The following is a 16,568-nucleotide window of genomic DNA, read 5'->3' as shown; positions in this document are numbered from 1 at the left end:
GTTTTATCACACAGCACAATGCCACAGATGTTGGAAGTTTTAAGTGAGCGTGCTATTGGCATGCTGACTGCAGCAATGTCCACCAGAGCTGTTGCCTGTGAATTGAATGTTCATTTCTCTACCATAAGCTGTCTCCAAAGGCATTTCAGAGAATTTGACAGTACAGCGTGTTCCAGTTCCTGCCGATATCCAGCAACTTCGTACAGCCATTGAAGAGGAGTGGATCGTCATTACACAATTAACAACCCTATGTGAAGATGTGTTGCACTGCGTGAGCCAAATGGTGTTCACACCAGATACTGACTGGTTCTCTGACCCCCAATACAGTAAAACTGCACATTTTAGAGTGGCCTTTTATTAGGGCCAGCCTCAGGCACACCTGTGCAATAATCATGCTGTCTAATCAGCATCTTATACGCCACACCTGTGAGGTGGATGGATTGTCTCAGCAAAGGAGAAGTACTCACGAACACAGATTTGTGAACAATATTTAAGAGAAATATGCCTTTTGTGTACATAGAAATGGTCTTAGATCTTTGAGTTCAGCTCATGAAAAATGGGGGCAAAAGTGTTGCGTTTATAATTTTGATCAGTGTATATTCAAATTTCAGTCCAGTGTCTGTTTCAAAAACACATGAAAATCTTATATTCATTTTTGAACTGATCCTAAAATAGGCCTACATGTAAAACATTTGCCTTGTGTTATTTAAACATGAATATGAACTTTTCTTTGCAGTGTTCAAGATCTGCTATTGCATCTTTTTTGTTAAGTTGACCCGTTTCAACTTTCTACAAATAACTTTATATACACATGTAACTATAAATACTAAATATAGGGGGAAAAAATATTTTGTGGACTCCTAATTTTTTCTGCTGCTGTATATATATTTGTGAATTCTGTCTTCCAAACTAAATCCAAATATTATTATTTTATAACATCTCATGGGTAAACAAGTAAACATAGATAGCATAATCACACAGGGTCCATGGTTAAATTTTGAGACAGTATTTTAGGGTTGTTCTTTCGTTTTATATGTTGAAATTTATGAGCTTCATTTGATTATTTACGGTTTCTTTTTGCCCAAACAATGTTTTAATGTCTATATAATCTACACTGTAAAACTTTGCTGTAGTTTTGCCAGTAACTTGGATTTAATTTACAATTTTGTTTTAAACATAAACTTACCTAGTTCTTATATTTTCTTTCACAAAACAAGACTTTTCTTTGTTTTGTAAATGTATCACAATTTAACTTTTCTTTAAACTAAAAAACACGACAAAATGCTCAGGAAGAATTTTTTGCATTGTTGCTTTTCTAATGCCAGTCTTTCGACCACTTCCTTCTAGGCCATTTTGAATCTCAAAAGACAAAGTATTTTAATTTTGGTTAAAGTAAAGATTAACTCAAATTGAAAACAGTACTAATAGGAAAATAATGAAATCTAAGGCAAGTTACTGGCAAAAATGCTGCAAAACTACAACAAAGTTTTACTTTGTATGTTGCTTTTATACATTTTTATTTGTGAACACTTAACATTTGTTATGAGTTAAGTGTTTTATTATTAACCATTTATACCTGATGCTTAAAAGTCAATGAAATAGTTTATACACTTATTCTGCATATATACAAACAAATATAAGGTGCATTATAAGTCATAGGTGTCATGATGTCACAAAACAAACACAATCAATAGCAGTTTAAAGGGCGAAATCCCACCAAGATCAAATCACATTTACATTTATTCATTCAGTAAATTTTTTTATGGAAATAACGTACAAGGAGTAAAGTACAGATGGCATTTCATCATTCAAATACAATTCCAACTCATTTAACCTCATGTCCACTGAAAGTTATTTACTCCGCTTACAACTACAGGGCAAATATAGATCTGAAAAGTAAGGCAACAATTAAATTGTAAAGCTCATTTTTTATTTGTAATTCGCAGTGTGTAATACTGCCACCCTGTGGCTTTTAATGTTGAAAAATTGAAACCAAAATGCTCTCTATTACAAAAAGCTGTATTATGTCATGACAATGGATCTCCCCATGGCACTTTGTTATGTCGAACGTAAAGCATTTGGATGAATCAACACAATCAAAACATTATTTTACATTTATGTTTTCATGTATGTAGCAGATTCATGTACTTCATGATGGCATGAAGTATGACTCTGTAACATGCTCGTACATATGCAAAGCCCAAAACAAACCAATATAGAGTTAAATTCAGGCCTGAGTTGGTCGGGCTGTGCTATGATTGTTTTCAAGTCAATATATACTGATTGTAAACATACATTTAACCATACGCGAACATTTCGACACTCTAAAAAACACTCTACAGACACAAGTTCACTGCCCAGAAAGAGCACATTTGCGTGGCATATAACTGATTTAGTAATAACATTTATACTTTATGCAGATAAGAGACCAAAATCATCAGAGAAGCCTGTTCATCACATTACACAAACAGACACCTGGATAAATACACATCGCCTCCATAAACTCTTATCACCGTCATGTACCTTCAGAAGTATTTGGCTGTATATTCCTTAAAAGCAAACAGGGATTTAGGGGAGTGGATACACCGAAACAATGCAAATTCACACACATCGTTCTATACAAATATCCCTCTGCGGATACCAATGTGAAGATGCTGAAGGACGTCACATGAGGCCGCTGCAGCAGCTGGACTTCTGCTTCTGTGACTCGATGTAATCGTGGATCTTGAACTTGGGTTCGTGGGGCTGCTGGGCACCTCTTTGCTTTAGTTCTCTGTGTGGATAAAATCGCACATGTATTTATGATCGCAACTAGAAAACGAATGAGCCTACACTCTATTTTCACTCTTGAAATAGTTAGGTAACCCCAGGTTAACAGAATGATGGGTTATATGTTTATCATTGCTTATAATTGACCAGGGGTTAGAGATAACCCTGGGTATTTATAACCTGATGTTTCACACTGAACATCAGTTAACTCTCGGTAAACATTCTTATTTGTGCTATCAACTGTCATGATTGGATAAATACTGCAGCGTCAAAATGACTGAATAAAAATAGTGCGTGGTCCCTTTAAATAACCGAATACCTGTTTAGAAACGTTTAGAATGAAGATAACCCGGGGTTAAGTGCAGTGTGAAAAGCCCTTGTTTTGACTATATGATAAATTATGAACCATAAATATAAAAATAGTGGGCGTGGCTTTCATCTTTCTCTGCTATTTGATTGGATGTATGAAAACAGCCGTTGCATTTTGAAATGGAACTGGCAGCAGACTGACAGTTTAAGGGGAGGAGTTAATAGATGATCCGCCCAAGCTGTCTAACATACATCATCTAAAATGGATAGTCACTATAGGACAGAAGTGCATTTTCAGATTCGATTTTTAATAAGAGAATGACCCACATTGATAATCGCTTTTATAATAATTTACAAGAAACGCTGCAATGTTTCATGAAGAAATAGGCACTGTGATTTTTATTTCACTGGGACTTTAATTTAAAAAATTGTTTTAAACATAAACTTACATAGTTCATTTCTTTTCTTTCATTAAACAAGACTAAATATCTTTCTATAAAGATCTAAACATTTTAACTAGAAACCAAGACAAAAATGATCAGAAAGAATGTCATTTTTTGCAGTGCAATGCCATTGATGAGACCAGTCTCTTCTTTCTCATTTTGAATCTCAAAAGTCAAAGTGTTTTCACTCAGGTAAAGTTTAAAATTGGAAATACTACTAATAGGAAAGTAATTAAATCTACAGTAAGTTACTGGCAAAACTGCGGCAAAACTACAGAAACAGTATGATCTTTTAAAGTGTGATACATGTGAGTGGATATAAATCAAAATCCAAGATTTATCTGCTAAATGTGTTTTAGGGTTAGAGTAATGTAAATCTTTCAAATGAAGTTTGGTTGAGGTGATCTTGACTACAACACTACTTACCTGTAGTAATACAGTAATACTAAAGTTTCTTACCTTGCTATGGCTTGGAAAGCTAGTTCCACATTGACACCAGTCTTGGCACTCGTCTCCATGAAAGGAACTCCATATTGCTTCAGACAAAAATAAGATCAGTGTAGGTAAATGCTATGACATGCACTGATGGAAAATAGTATTGAGTATATACCTTAGCCAACTTCTGCCCTTCCTCGTGTGTGATGACCCTCTCAGCAGCCATGTCTGACTGTTGAAATACAAAATATAAACCACATTCACACCTGCTACAAAACCTAGACAATCCAATTAAAAGGATACCGCACAAAAATGAAAATTCTGTCATCCTTTACTCACCTTCCAATTGTTCCAAATCTGTATTAATGTTCTGTATTAATGTTGTTCTGATGAACAAAGAGAAAGTTATTCGGAAAAATGCGCATAACCAGACAGATTTTGCGCCCCATTGACTACCATAGTAGGAAAAATACAATGTTTGTCAAAAGTGCCCCAGAACTGTTTGCTGTCCTACATTCATCCGAATGTCTTCTTTTGTGTTCAACAGAACAAACAAAATGATAAAGTATTTTTCTCCTACAATGAGAATCAATTGTATTCTTCCAAATATCTTTCTGTGTTCATCAGAACAATTACATTTATACAAATTTGGAACAATTCGAAGGTGAGTGAATGATGACAGAATTTTCATTTTTGGATGAACTATCCCTTTAATTTGTGCATGCTGTATTTGCGTGCTTTATGGGTTTAATCTTTCCAGTAGGTGGCACTATGTTATCCAGTGCAAAACCCAGACATAGCATAACTGCACATAGACAGCTGGAAAAAGAAAACCAAAGGTGTACGATTATGATTATCTTCCTAAAATGCATTACTTGTGTGAGTGTGTTTGCACGCGCATGCATTTATACATTATTTGTAACTCGAAAGGGGGGCTGTCCATGCATTTCTTTTCTCTCCTTTCAGGAAGTCCCACTTACCTTGTTGCCAAGCAACATGATGACCACATCCTTCTGTGCATACTCATAGATTTCAGTCAGCCAGGCCTGCATAGCGACACACAAGTAAAAAATACTCACACACACTTCAGTGGAATGGAAAGACACACTCTTACAGTACACTGTGACTAGCTAACATCAGATGTTGGTCCTCCCTATGCAGGAGTGCAGTATTTCTCATTATATACATTCCATTATAAATGACTAGCTGCATACATTAAATTCACATTATTAGGTTTGGAAACCATATTAGGAACTTTTAACATCAAAATTAAAATACATTATACTTTTTACATTACAATTCAGCCAATAAGTTGAGGTTATTTTATGACTATCTGCGACATAAATATTGATGTAACTTAATGCTTATCACAAAATTGTGATTTGAGATGAAAATATTTTTATAATTATTTTATTCCATAAAACGTTTAGAGCACTGGTAATATAACCCGGAAGAGTGGTCTGATATAACTTCAGCAGTTAATGAGAAACATCAGACGCTGTTTTGCATGACTGACCAATGAGAACCGAGTTGCCGTGTAATAATGAAACGTTAGCTCTGAAATAGATTGTGTCTTACTCTGATGTTGTCAAAAGAGGACTTTCTTGTGATGTCATACAGCAGCAGCAGAGCTGTGATGGAAATAACAGCAGGTTCAAATCATGACTCAGACTTTACAGTTATAACACACAAACTATAATATAAAATGTTATTTTATATTATATTCGAAATATAAATATTAACAATATTAAATGACATATTAACAGTCACACAATAGGACACATGTGCGTTTGTCAACTTCCCATGTGCTCATTATACACTCATGCATACTGTCATCATACAGTGTTTCTTGCTGTTTATAACATTTGATACACATACCAAATTCGGTAACGTGTTTTTCTGTGTCTTTGGTGTGTTATAAGTTGCCCATGCATGTATTAGTCACGTAAAATAAAAAAAAATGAAAGATGCATTATAACTAAAAGTGAATGCTCACCCAGACCTGCCTGTAACGACTCGTGTAACCACACCCCCACAAATTTTCATCAGTTCGTGGTATGATTTGACTAACTGAACATTCGCACCAGACACGGTAAATCACCCTATTCGTGCGTAGTTGGACGCTTGACCATTTTGAGTTTACTTCATTCGCGCGTGAAATTCACTCCACAACAGACATGAATTTGCATCATCGGAGGGGCTCCTGCCAGGCTGCTCCAGTCTCGTTGCGAAATGGCTGACGTGGATTTTGTTGAGACTTACCAGATCGTCCTCACTCACTTTCTTCCAAGCAAAATCCTTTTTATTACTTTTTCAATTAAAGTAAGAACATGTATCGTACAGCTCTGGGTATCCACGTACAGCAACAATGATTTTTTCCTCCATTGTTTTTTCGGATTATTGCCTCCGCTCGCCAAGTCATTATAACCTCACTACAAGAGCAAGCTCCTGATTGGAATAATCGTGAAAGTTCATATTTTTCTTTGCATTAACTCAACATGTAAATCACTTTCGCTTAACGCTTCATTCCCGTCTGGTGGGATGCAGCATAAAACCGCACAAATGTAAACACAAGTAAGGTGGTGTACCTGTCGGTACAATTGATTTGGAACCTGATGTTCCAAATATGGTAAGAGGCGTTACATTTCTGTCACGCGCTTGCAGTATTTGACCAATCACTACACACTGGTTAACTGTCCAATCAGAGCACACCTCGCTTTTTAGAGCCATGAGCTTTGTTAAGAAATCTGTGTGTTTCAGAGAGGCGGAGCAAAGAGGAGATACAAACATGCATGGTATGTGGAAAATACAGCATTTTTCAACCTTAAATCGTGTATTAACATTACATCTAAAACAAACCATAATATTTGTTTTAGCCGTGTCATATGACCCCTTTAACTATGCTTCAGTTCTTTCGATAACAATGTCAACTTGGTTACCGTTTGCTCAACAAACACTGGTTTGATAAGGCAGTTCACAGAAAAAAATATCAAGACTGTATTTGTATCAGTACTGCATGTCAAAACCGACAAATACTGATATGTCTGTGTCAATATATTTACCCTGAGCGTCTCTGTAGTATGCATGAGTAACACTGCGGAATCTCTCCTGACCCGCCGTGTCCCACATCTGCAAATATAAGTCAGAGTGATAGTGATGCATGTCTTGTCAAACTTTCGTAAGGATTGGCACAAAACAGATATTAAATTGCAAGACATGTTCTCTAAAACGTGCTTACGTACTTGGAGTTTGACCTTCGTGTTATCCACAGTGACCACTTTATTCTACAGACAACATGAAGAAACAGCAGCCATTACACACACTGAAACCACAGTACACCATTAATCTTCACCACATGTTCATGACCAACACAAACAGCGCTTAAGTGTTTGTTATAAAAGGAAACAAAATAACCAAACAATTTATCTACTACTAAAGTGAGATCTCTAAATGTGCTATTTGAGTTTGCGTCAGCCTCTCAGCTTAGACTTAATTATATAGTGAAGATGAAATAACAGAGCAGCTCTCGGCTTAATTTCCTGTTGACGTCAACCGTTACTTCCTTTGTGAACAAAATGTTTTAAAATCCACCTTCTGCACTGAGAGAAGACGAGACGACTTAGACGATTTCATACGGCGAATGGCAGCGCAGTTATGAAAGAAAACGTCAATCGCACAAATGATGTGAAATCTCGTATGATGAGTAATTATCACCAGCATCCTTCCACGGACATTCCCATACAGCCACACATGACAGACCTGATCGAGTACAAGTTAGAAAATAACAGCACATTTCATTTGTGTGTCATGGTTCAAATCCATTCTTATATCCCAACTATACAGTTTTCAAGATGGTTAAAAGGGGTCAATTGCTTTCTTACCTTCCAGTTGTCTGTAAATCCTTTATCTCCACTATCATCCCACATGACCTACTGTACTGTAGCATACTATAGTTTTTCTATAGTAAACTGTAGTAAATCATTATATACTGTAGTATAAAGAATACAATAATTACAACACAGCTGTATTCTCTATTATTAACTATAGTAAATTGTGCGACTGTAGAAAATACTGTAGTACACACTATATAGCACTAAAATGTGATCGAATTTCTGTTGTTTGTCGTTGTTCGACGGACATGCTTAAATTATGTTTATGTCACTAAATAGTTCCTTTTACCAGTGTGAATGCAATCGAAGTAAAAGCCAGAGGAAAAACCTAGTTCACAAACGACAGCCCTATTTACTTGTTTCGGGACTTTGTTCCTGAGCTTATCCGGTCTGAAAGTGCCTGGTGTTCACCATTAATACTGTATAGGTTGAAGATTTTTTTTAATACTTTCATTGTGATATTGGTCTATTTGAGGAGCTCAACGCCACACGCATTGTAAGGAAAAGATAACTCCCGAGATTCTGAAGGAATTCAAACATGGTAAGTAAATGATTTCAATTGAATGAATTTCCATTTGTGAGTAAACTAATCCTATATGGGATGTGTAACGTCTGCAGGATGTTTGTCAAACTATTCTTCTGGTTGACAATTGACTAATGGCAGTCGGCCGCATTACCTGCTTTATACACCTCCAGGAAGTTCCACTGTGAAAAAACTGAAATCTGAGCACAGATAAAAACATTAACCGCTTCAATAAGCACACCGTCTTTTCCTCATTGTGCTTCTGTTCAGTTTTATCACTCTGGCTTCCAAAGAAAACCTCCATTTCTTTTCTTTGACAGAACTGCTTTTAAGCACACTCAGATTTCTTATTGTTTCTCTCTAAGGGCAAAACTGACAAACACACACTGTTGTCCCTAGCTGGAGGAAAGATAATGAATTCCACCAACAAAAACACACAGATGATTGAGACTGGGAATTGTTTTCCAGAATTGATTCAAGTTTATGGCAGTCTGCTTTGTTAAACGTCGTTGTTTTTCTGCCAACGCTGATGGATGACATTACAGAAAAACTGTCAATCTGCAGTCACTGAATGACTTGAGATCTTGTGATTCATGTGATGAGAGAGAACTCCTTGGTTCTGTCAAATAATGAATGGAAAATGGATAACACAATCTTTTCATTTCAATGTCTTCGTTTGTTGGACGCAAAAGCCAACATGCCGTCATAGTCCAATCTGTAATCATCCAACTCTTATGAGCCACTTCTTCTTAAGGTCAAAACCATTCTCGAACTGATTTTTAAGAGGGTTTATATGTATAAAGTAGGTTGACCAAGTTCAAATATACAAACCCACTGTCAAATCTATATAGAAATAAAGAATTTCCTTAAATGTCAGCCCTGATGATGATGTCTTTTTGTTGAAAAAAACTCTGAAGCAAATTAGCAATTTAGCACTTCCATTTATGTTATGTTGTATGACAAAACACTATATTTATCAACCTCATCAAGGTTGTTCTTTTATACCAATACTAAAATTATTTCTGTTAACGGAACGCTCCACTTTTTTTGGAAATATGCTCATTTTGATCTGCCGATCTCGGAGTCTGGCGATAACACTTTTAGCATAACTTAGCATAGATCACTGAATCCAAGTAGACCAGTAGCATCGCGTTCAAAAACAACCAAATAGTTGATATTTTCCCATTTAAAACTTGACTCTTCTGTACTTATATCGTGTGGAAGGACGGGCGGAAAATGAAAAGTTGCGATTTTCTAAGCCGATATGATTAGGAACTACACTCCCATTCCGGCATACTAATCAAGGAAGTTGGCTGCTGTAACATTGGCCCCAGCAGTCACATTGTGATGTTGTGATCTTCTATTTGTCTCACGCATTCAAGTGATGTGAATTAGCAGGTTAGATTAGCGTTTTTGGTATGATGCATTCGCATGAATAGAACTCAATGGAACGAAAAATCTAGCTTGACCGTGGCTTTAGCCTACAGAAATATGTTATCTCTCGACACTATATACATCTTAAAGTTACTCAATCAGGAAAACCCTTGGACGGTGATTTCCCATTAAATCAGTCATTTGTGAAGAACACACATCTTTAAAAGGGCTCTGTTCATCCAGCAGAAATCCTCCATAGCCATCAATTAGTTGTAATAGCTTTCCATTTCTCTGGCATCAGACCTGCTCGGCTCTGCTCTGCCTCCCACATATCCTCATGCTGAGCAAGTGCTACAAGGAAGAGCCAGAAATAGATTCAGCCTATAGTGCTGCCACTGTGCCATTCAAAAAATACCAGCGGCGTAACGCTTTGCTGTTTGCCTGAAGTGCTGAAGATAAGATGCTTCATTTCAAACTAATTTAAGACATCGTTGGCAGCCGATCATAGCATGCGAGGGTTTAAGGGGGTCTTTAAGTCGCTGAAGACACCTTCGATATTTGAAAGTTGGAAATGGGTTGGAAACCTTCACACCACATGCAAAGATTTCATAACTGATAGTTTTCAAGTTCTTTTAAATAAAAATCTACGGCTCATCACAAACGCCAAAAAATCTATTTGTGGAGTAGCTCTGACAAACTTCACAGTACCACAATTAAAATTTCCTGAAGTTACATTGGGAAAAAAAGTATCTGCTAAATAAATGTAAATGTAAACAAAGCAATTTGTAAATATTTTTGAGGTGTCTAATAAGTATAAGTTCCTTTAGTACTGCTTTTGTTCTCTTTACTTTTAAAATTTTTAGTAACAAAATGTTTTTGAATAAATAAGGGACATTAAAGGAATTCTTGCTAGTTCATATTAATTCCTTTATTATTGGCTTTGTTGCTTTTGATCTAAATTTCAATTTTGTTTTGATTTGTTCTGTTTATACATTTTTTCCATACGAATTAGCCACCTTATTAAACAGTTATGAATTCCCAAGAAATAAGGTTGGTTCAGACATGCACCTGTTACACCAACTGATGGCCGTCTCCTGCATTACTTTAAGTGGAAAATGTAAAACTATTTGCAAAGATGAATAACGCAAACCTATTTTTTAGGCTTTCCTGTAGCTATTAAAGTTATGGGTTCAATTCCAATAAACTGATAAAGTTTACATGCATGCAATATGAATTAAAGAATGAAAGCATCTTCTGTGAAACTTTAAAGCAAAACTGCTCATCAAGAGATTTCATTCCTCTCATACTGTAAATGCAAATTCAACAAAACAAGTTTTCTTTCATTTGCTAACCAGAGGTAGCAGCTGCAGCTCGAGACTCAGTGTGCCACGGGGCGACGTGTTTATCATTTAAGGCCCCGTTCCCCGGGATCGCATTTTTCAACCTTTAGTAAGTGTGTAATATTGCTGTTAGAGCATAAATAATACCTGCAAAATGATAAAGCTCAAGTTCAGTGCCAAGCGAAATAATGTCTTTTTCAGAATCCAATTTTCAAGGACTACAGAGAACGGCTGGAATCAGACTACAGCCCTATACTTCCCGGGTACATGATGTCACTATTCCGAGTACTTTTAATAACCTCCGCCCAAAGGAATACGCCCCAAAATGGGCGGGGCCTTCCTAGGATAAGAGAATTCCTAGGATTTAAATAAACATTTTAATGAACAAGAGTGTTTTGTGGTTATTCACCGGATGAATGAATGAATGAATAAAAATAATGCTATATGATACATACACCAGTTAACATGGCGGTTAGCGGCTAATGCTAATACACATTTAACTCACACATACAAAATATACTGCATAATAAAAACACTGGTTCAGTGTACTAGATATCAATGGCGAGCAGACCGTGATATTTATATGTATGCGAATGTAAGTATAATTATGAGTCAGTGTGTATAGTTCATGTAAGGTCACAGTCCTCTATGTGATAATTCTTAGCAGGGAACCAACCACCACGGACCTGGTCAGCTTTACCAATCAGAGCGTTATGGAAGGAGGGACTTTATAAAGTAGAACGGAAGAAATCCAGTCGTTTTGTTTAAAGAGGGACAGCGGTGAACAATAGACTTGAAATATGTGAAATATAAAGTGTGTTTTTTTTATTAGAAACATGAACGTCAATTGTTATACACCCAAAAAACATAATCAAAGCCTCAAAAACAGCAAAGACTGGCTCCTTTACACCAGACTGAAACGTGAATGAGCATCAGATCGCTTGGTTACATCAGACATTTGAAGTGGCACAAAGACTTCACAGTCATCTGTCAGAGAGACTGCTGGACCACACCAACACCACTTCAGAAAACCAAACAGATTCACTCAGTCACACTGTAATGAAACAAAGAATGTAGTGAAACCTCATAATATTTTCCCTATGTTATAAAATTATTTAAAATTTTACATTTGTTCCCTCTGGGGTCTATTAATGTAAGTCAAGTTAATATTAGCGAGGTTTTAGGATGTCTGTTTTTGACGCTCACAAGTAAAAAAATATTGTTTGCTGCTGGGCCTTGAAGGAGTCTATGTAAATGGCCTCTTAACATGGAAATGAGCAACAGCACGTACTTACAGACGTGTGCTTGCTGTCAATGTCTTTCAGTCTTCCACTGTCGCATCCTTCAACAAGGTTAAACTACATCATGAAAGATTTACACAACAGTTGGCTCTGAATAACTGTTCAAATCAGACTGAAATGTTCGGTGACCTTGTTCGAAATAAACTCCAGCTGCTCGTTATTAATATTGGAATCCTTCAGAATGCTTATTGTTATGTAAACTGAAATAAAAATAATTCTCTTTATTTTTTTCTACAGGGTTCTCAATATTTTTGAGTCCAATGCCCCCCAATTGTATTCAACTATATGGTCCCATCCCACTCACAAGAACGGTTTTTAGAATTATTTCAGAGATTGACATACTGGAAAAACATGGCCAAATAATAAGAAATATCTAGGTGGACTTGAGGATGTTTTGTTATTGTCTGTTTTGTAGTGTATCAAATATGTTTTAAAGGAGTCATATGGCGTGAATACGTGTTTCCCTGTGTCTTTGGTGTGTTGTAAGTTGCCAATGCATGTATTAGACACGTAAAATAGAAAAAATGAAAGTGTGGGAACAAAAGATGCATTCTATCTAAAAGCGAATGGTCACCCAGTCCTTCCTGAAATGCCTTGTGTAACCACACCCCCACAAATCTACATCAGTTGGTGGTATGATTTGACTAAGACCACCCAATTGTAAACACAAGTAAGGTGGTGTACCTGTCAGTACAATTGCTCTGAAACCTGATGTTGCAAATATGGTAAGAGGTGTTACTTTTCCATCACACGCTTGCAGTATTTCACGTTAACGTGTTGATGCATGCAATTACTTTTTTCAGATTAACGCGTTAAAAATATTTTATGCAAATAACGCAGCATTCATTTATTTGGTCGTCCTTTACGTAGCTTTACATTATATAATCACACTCTTATTCACATTAAGGCTTTTAAAACTTCAGCGCAAAACGTAACGCCAGTTACAAAAACACACAAGATTTTTCGAAGCACAGACTTCAAAGTGTAAAATAAAATCTTAAATAAATGCAAAGAGTTGTAAAAATGTGTGAGGCGTCAGATCTGCGTAGAGCAGAAGCTCTTAAAGGAGCTGCGTTCTTAAACCTGCTGCTGTGACTCCTGTCACTAGTGTTCATCAAAGAAGTTTTGTAGCTTTAATTCTGTATTTAATTTAGAATTTAGCAATAAATACTGTAAAGTGTTTGAAAACTTCATTCAATTTCTGTATCTTTCCTACCGGTTTGACATGAGAGCTCTTAAATATACAGTCGAATTGCTATAAATAATGTTAAAATAAACAAATAATACATTTTATAGAGACATCGGTTCCAGTCCTAATATCAGAATGTTGGCTTTCGTTCATTAAATGATGCTGTTCAAGAAATCGGTTGTTTCTAAATTAATTTAAAATAAAATGTGGAATTATTAGAATATAAAAGTATATTTAAAAACATTAATGTTATGTACAATTTTTTTCATCAATTGACAGCACTAATTACATTATCTCAGAATTGATCACATTTTCTTCAATATTGTGGAGCCCTATAATAAACGTAGCTTTGTGCGCAAAGCTTTTAGCTTCTTGTTGGCTCTTAGGATAAAAGCATCTGCCAAATGCTTTTTTGAAGAAATTGTCCTCCCAAAATAATCCGAAATTAATGACTTTCTTAAAATTGAGCATAAACAACAGTCTGTAAGAGCTTATTTTTTAGAGATACTGCAACCAAGCACATCTGAGGGATCATTTCAGATATGGTGACATGTTAATCACCTTTATTTGACTATATATTTACTTGGATGTGCTCATTCCGGTTTTGATTTTGCGAAATCTCAACAACAAAAATCCTCACATACAAATAGTTTTATATCCAAAACTATTTATTAGCCACTGCAGTCATTTGATTTACTTTAAAATGACTGTTGGTGCTGACATTTTCAGTCTCATATAGGATAACATGAAAGCATAATATGAATTTATTGAACTCATAAATGTCAGGAAGGATTATTTATTGCTCTTGATCTAAACTAAGGTGAGTAGTTGAATATGAATGTATTGGCTTTATCAAAGCGCTTGCTCACCCTAAAGTCTATCCCCACTGTTGCAATGAAGTTGCCTCCCAGAAAGGCCCCATCTTTAAACCGCACCAGGACGCAGGTCTTCCCCACCGCAGAGTCTCCCAGCAGCATCACCTACGTCAAGGTCAGAGAAACATTTTAGTATGCACATCCTGGTTTTTGTTTAATCTATAACACTTCGTCAACACAATGTCAAAGTCAACATGAAAGAGCATTTCCTGCCTATTAAGATTATGCAAAGATGTTTCCTTAATGAAAACATTCCACATTAAGGATGGGACTTCTATCACGAATTTCACCAAGAATTGGAATGGTAAAAAGTAGTCAGTTTTGATTTTATGTTGACTTTTAAGACAACCAGTTGCTTAAGGGCGAAACTGTAAATGGAAGAAAACTCGAATTGTGTAACATGTCCAGATTTCCTCAGTTGTGTTTAGTGTTGCATAACAGTCTTTGACAAATGTAGCGGATGTGCTGTTGCCCAATTCTTTTTATTTTGTGAAGCACTGTTCATCTCTATGCATGCGTCTTACTAAGGAAGGCACAGAGGAGCCAAGTGTGCTTCTCTCATTTCTCTCTTATTTGACTGAAACATTTGTTTCTCAAGGGATCATTCTGGATTCCCAGAGCTTTGATATAACCGTATTAATCCAGAGTACGGCAATATGTCTACTCCAGCCCTCCCTGAGTCAATATTTATCCACTAGTGAGGAAAAATCTATCTACTTTTCATATTAGTCAAATAGTACTACACAGTCTTTCAACATGATGAGGAAATACATTCATTCAAAACAACTGGTGGGTCACAGGACTGATCTGATGGAGAAAAACAAAGCTAATGCAAACAACAAAACGCAACCAAGCGTAAAATCCAACAACTGACAGAAACAGATTCTGCATTCAGTTATCAAGAGAAACTTGCTTGCATGAGCTGTTTTCCAGCTAAACTCTTGTGTTTTGTCGACATAACTATAAATGTTTGTTCTCTTTCCAACGCTGTGGTTTATATTTATTTACCAAATAGAGCATTTACCTATTCAGCGTGCATTTAATGGTGTTGGGTCTATGCAGCTCAATGTCACTTTATTTACACCTGTTTGATGTTTTCATGGCATTTTTTTACTTTTATATGACAACGTTGGCACATTGTTGAGTTAAAACCAGTTGAGAACCACTGCAATATTTCATGCATGCTTAGAAATCGTTTGATTATTTCTCTACTTTAGCCTTTTTGTGGGCATTTCACGGAAAAGGTTAGAGTTGCGTGCCTTTACATTTCTTCAAAAGTGAATTCTCACGCGCACGACACAAGTGCCAACTAATACACAGACAACAATGAAAACAAGCACATCAATAACAACAACGATAAAAGATAATGCACACCTTGAAGGCAATATCGAAATACTCATTGACCGAGGCGCATCGCTCCAGCATGTTTCTCGACGTCCCGTTTTTAAACCCATTCTCCGTGAAAATTGTTGCTTTTTTGATGGACATCGCGGAAATAAATAACGACTCTCGCTTTCGATATTCTTCTCAAGACCGTGTCACAAATCACATAGTGCATTTAAAAGTTCATCAGATGTTGCCGGAGGAAGAGGAGAAGATCATGAAGAAAAAGACAAGAGCATCTATCCGCAAAGCGTCCTCATCCTCAATAACGCGCTCAGACGAGAATTATGGTCTTATCATCCGGTCGCGCGGAGAAACATTTCGCTTCACATGAACACATGAAGCGACAAAGCAGCAGGCAGTCAGGCAAACCACAGGTGGCAGATCAGAACGAACGTTGTGATTGAGAGGAGGAGACCTACAAATGACGCTCATGAGCGCGACGCGATTCCGCTGAACGCGCCCATCAGCAGAGGTGTTCGCACCGCACGCGCAGAGCTTCGTTCATTCAATTATGAGCCGCCGAGTGTGTCAGTTAGGTGGGAAACACTAAACATCTTTGTCCGGTTTCACAGGGAAGGTTTAAGGCTGGTCCCAAACTAAAATGAATGTTTGAGCTGTTTTAACTGAAAATAACCTGACATATCTTAAAACATGTCGGTGCCATTGTTTTCTCTCAAGACGCACAACAGTAATGTTTCTCTCTAAGACATGAGTATAAAAGGGACTTAAATATC

The 16,568-nt window shown here is 36.6% G+C and overlaps 1 protein-coding gene across 1 annotated transcript; it reads right to left on the bottom strand.

Annotated features, from left to right (window-relative positions):
* Positions 1-1,722: 1,722 nt before the first annotated feature.
* Positions 1,723-16,268, bottom strand: zgc:112183 (uncharacterized protein LOC550410 homolog). Its single transcript, XM_056753114.1, has 9 exons — positions 15,823-16,268; positions 14,443-14,553; positions 7,199-7,240; positions 7,019-7,085; positions 5,535-5,587; positions 4,937-5,002; positions 4,132-4,188; positions 3,981-4,057; positions 1,723-2,773 (listed from the first exon to the last, which is right to left on the bottom strand). Exons 1-9 carry the CDS (start codon positions 15,934-15,936, stop codon positions 2,665-2,667), a joined length of 696 nt encoding a protein of 231 aa, XP_056609092.1. The 5' UTR covers positions 15,937-16,268; the 3' UTR covers positions 1,723-2,664.
* Positions 16,269-16,568: the final 300 nt, after the last annotated feature.

The sequence above is a fragment of the Triplophysa dalaica genome, chromosome 7 (genome assembly GCF_015846415.1).
Source record: "Triplophysa dalaica isolate WHDGS20190420 chromosome 7, ASM1584641v1, whole genome shotgun sequence".
In the NCBI taxonomy this organism is placed as follows: Eukaryota; Metazoa; Chordata; class Actinopteri; order Cypriniformes; family Nemacheilidae; genus Triplophysa; species Triplophysa dalaica.
This window is presented reverse-complemented; position numbering and strand designations above follow the sequence as displayed.

What these genes read in the sequence shown, in the direction of transcription:
- zgc:112183 (XM_056753114.1), bottom strand. Translation starts at nt 15,936, where the DNA reads ATGTCCATCAAAAAAGCAACAATTTTCACGGAGAATGGGTTTAAAAAC. An exon ending in ATTTCGATATTGCCTTCAAG is followed by an intron (nt 14,554 to 15,822) that starts GTGTGCATTATC and finishes ACCTTGACGTAG; the next exon opens with GTGATGCTGCTGGGAGACTC. An exon ending in CCTCTTTTGACAACATCAGA is followed by an intron (nt 5,003 to 5,534) that starts GTAAGACACAAT and finishes GTCGCTATGCAG; the next exon opens with GCCTGGCTGACTGAAATCTA.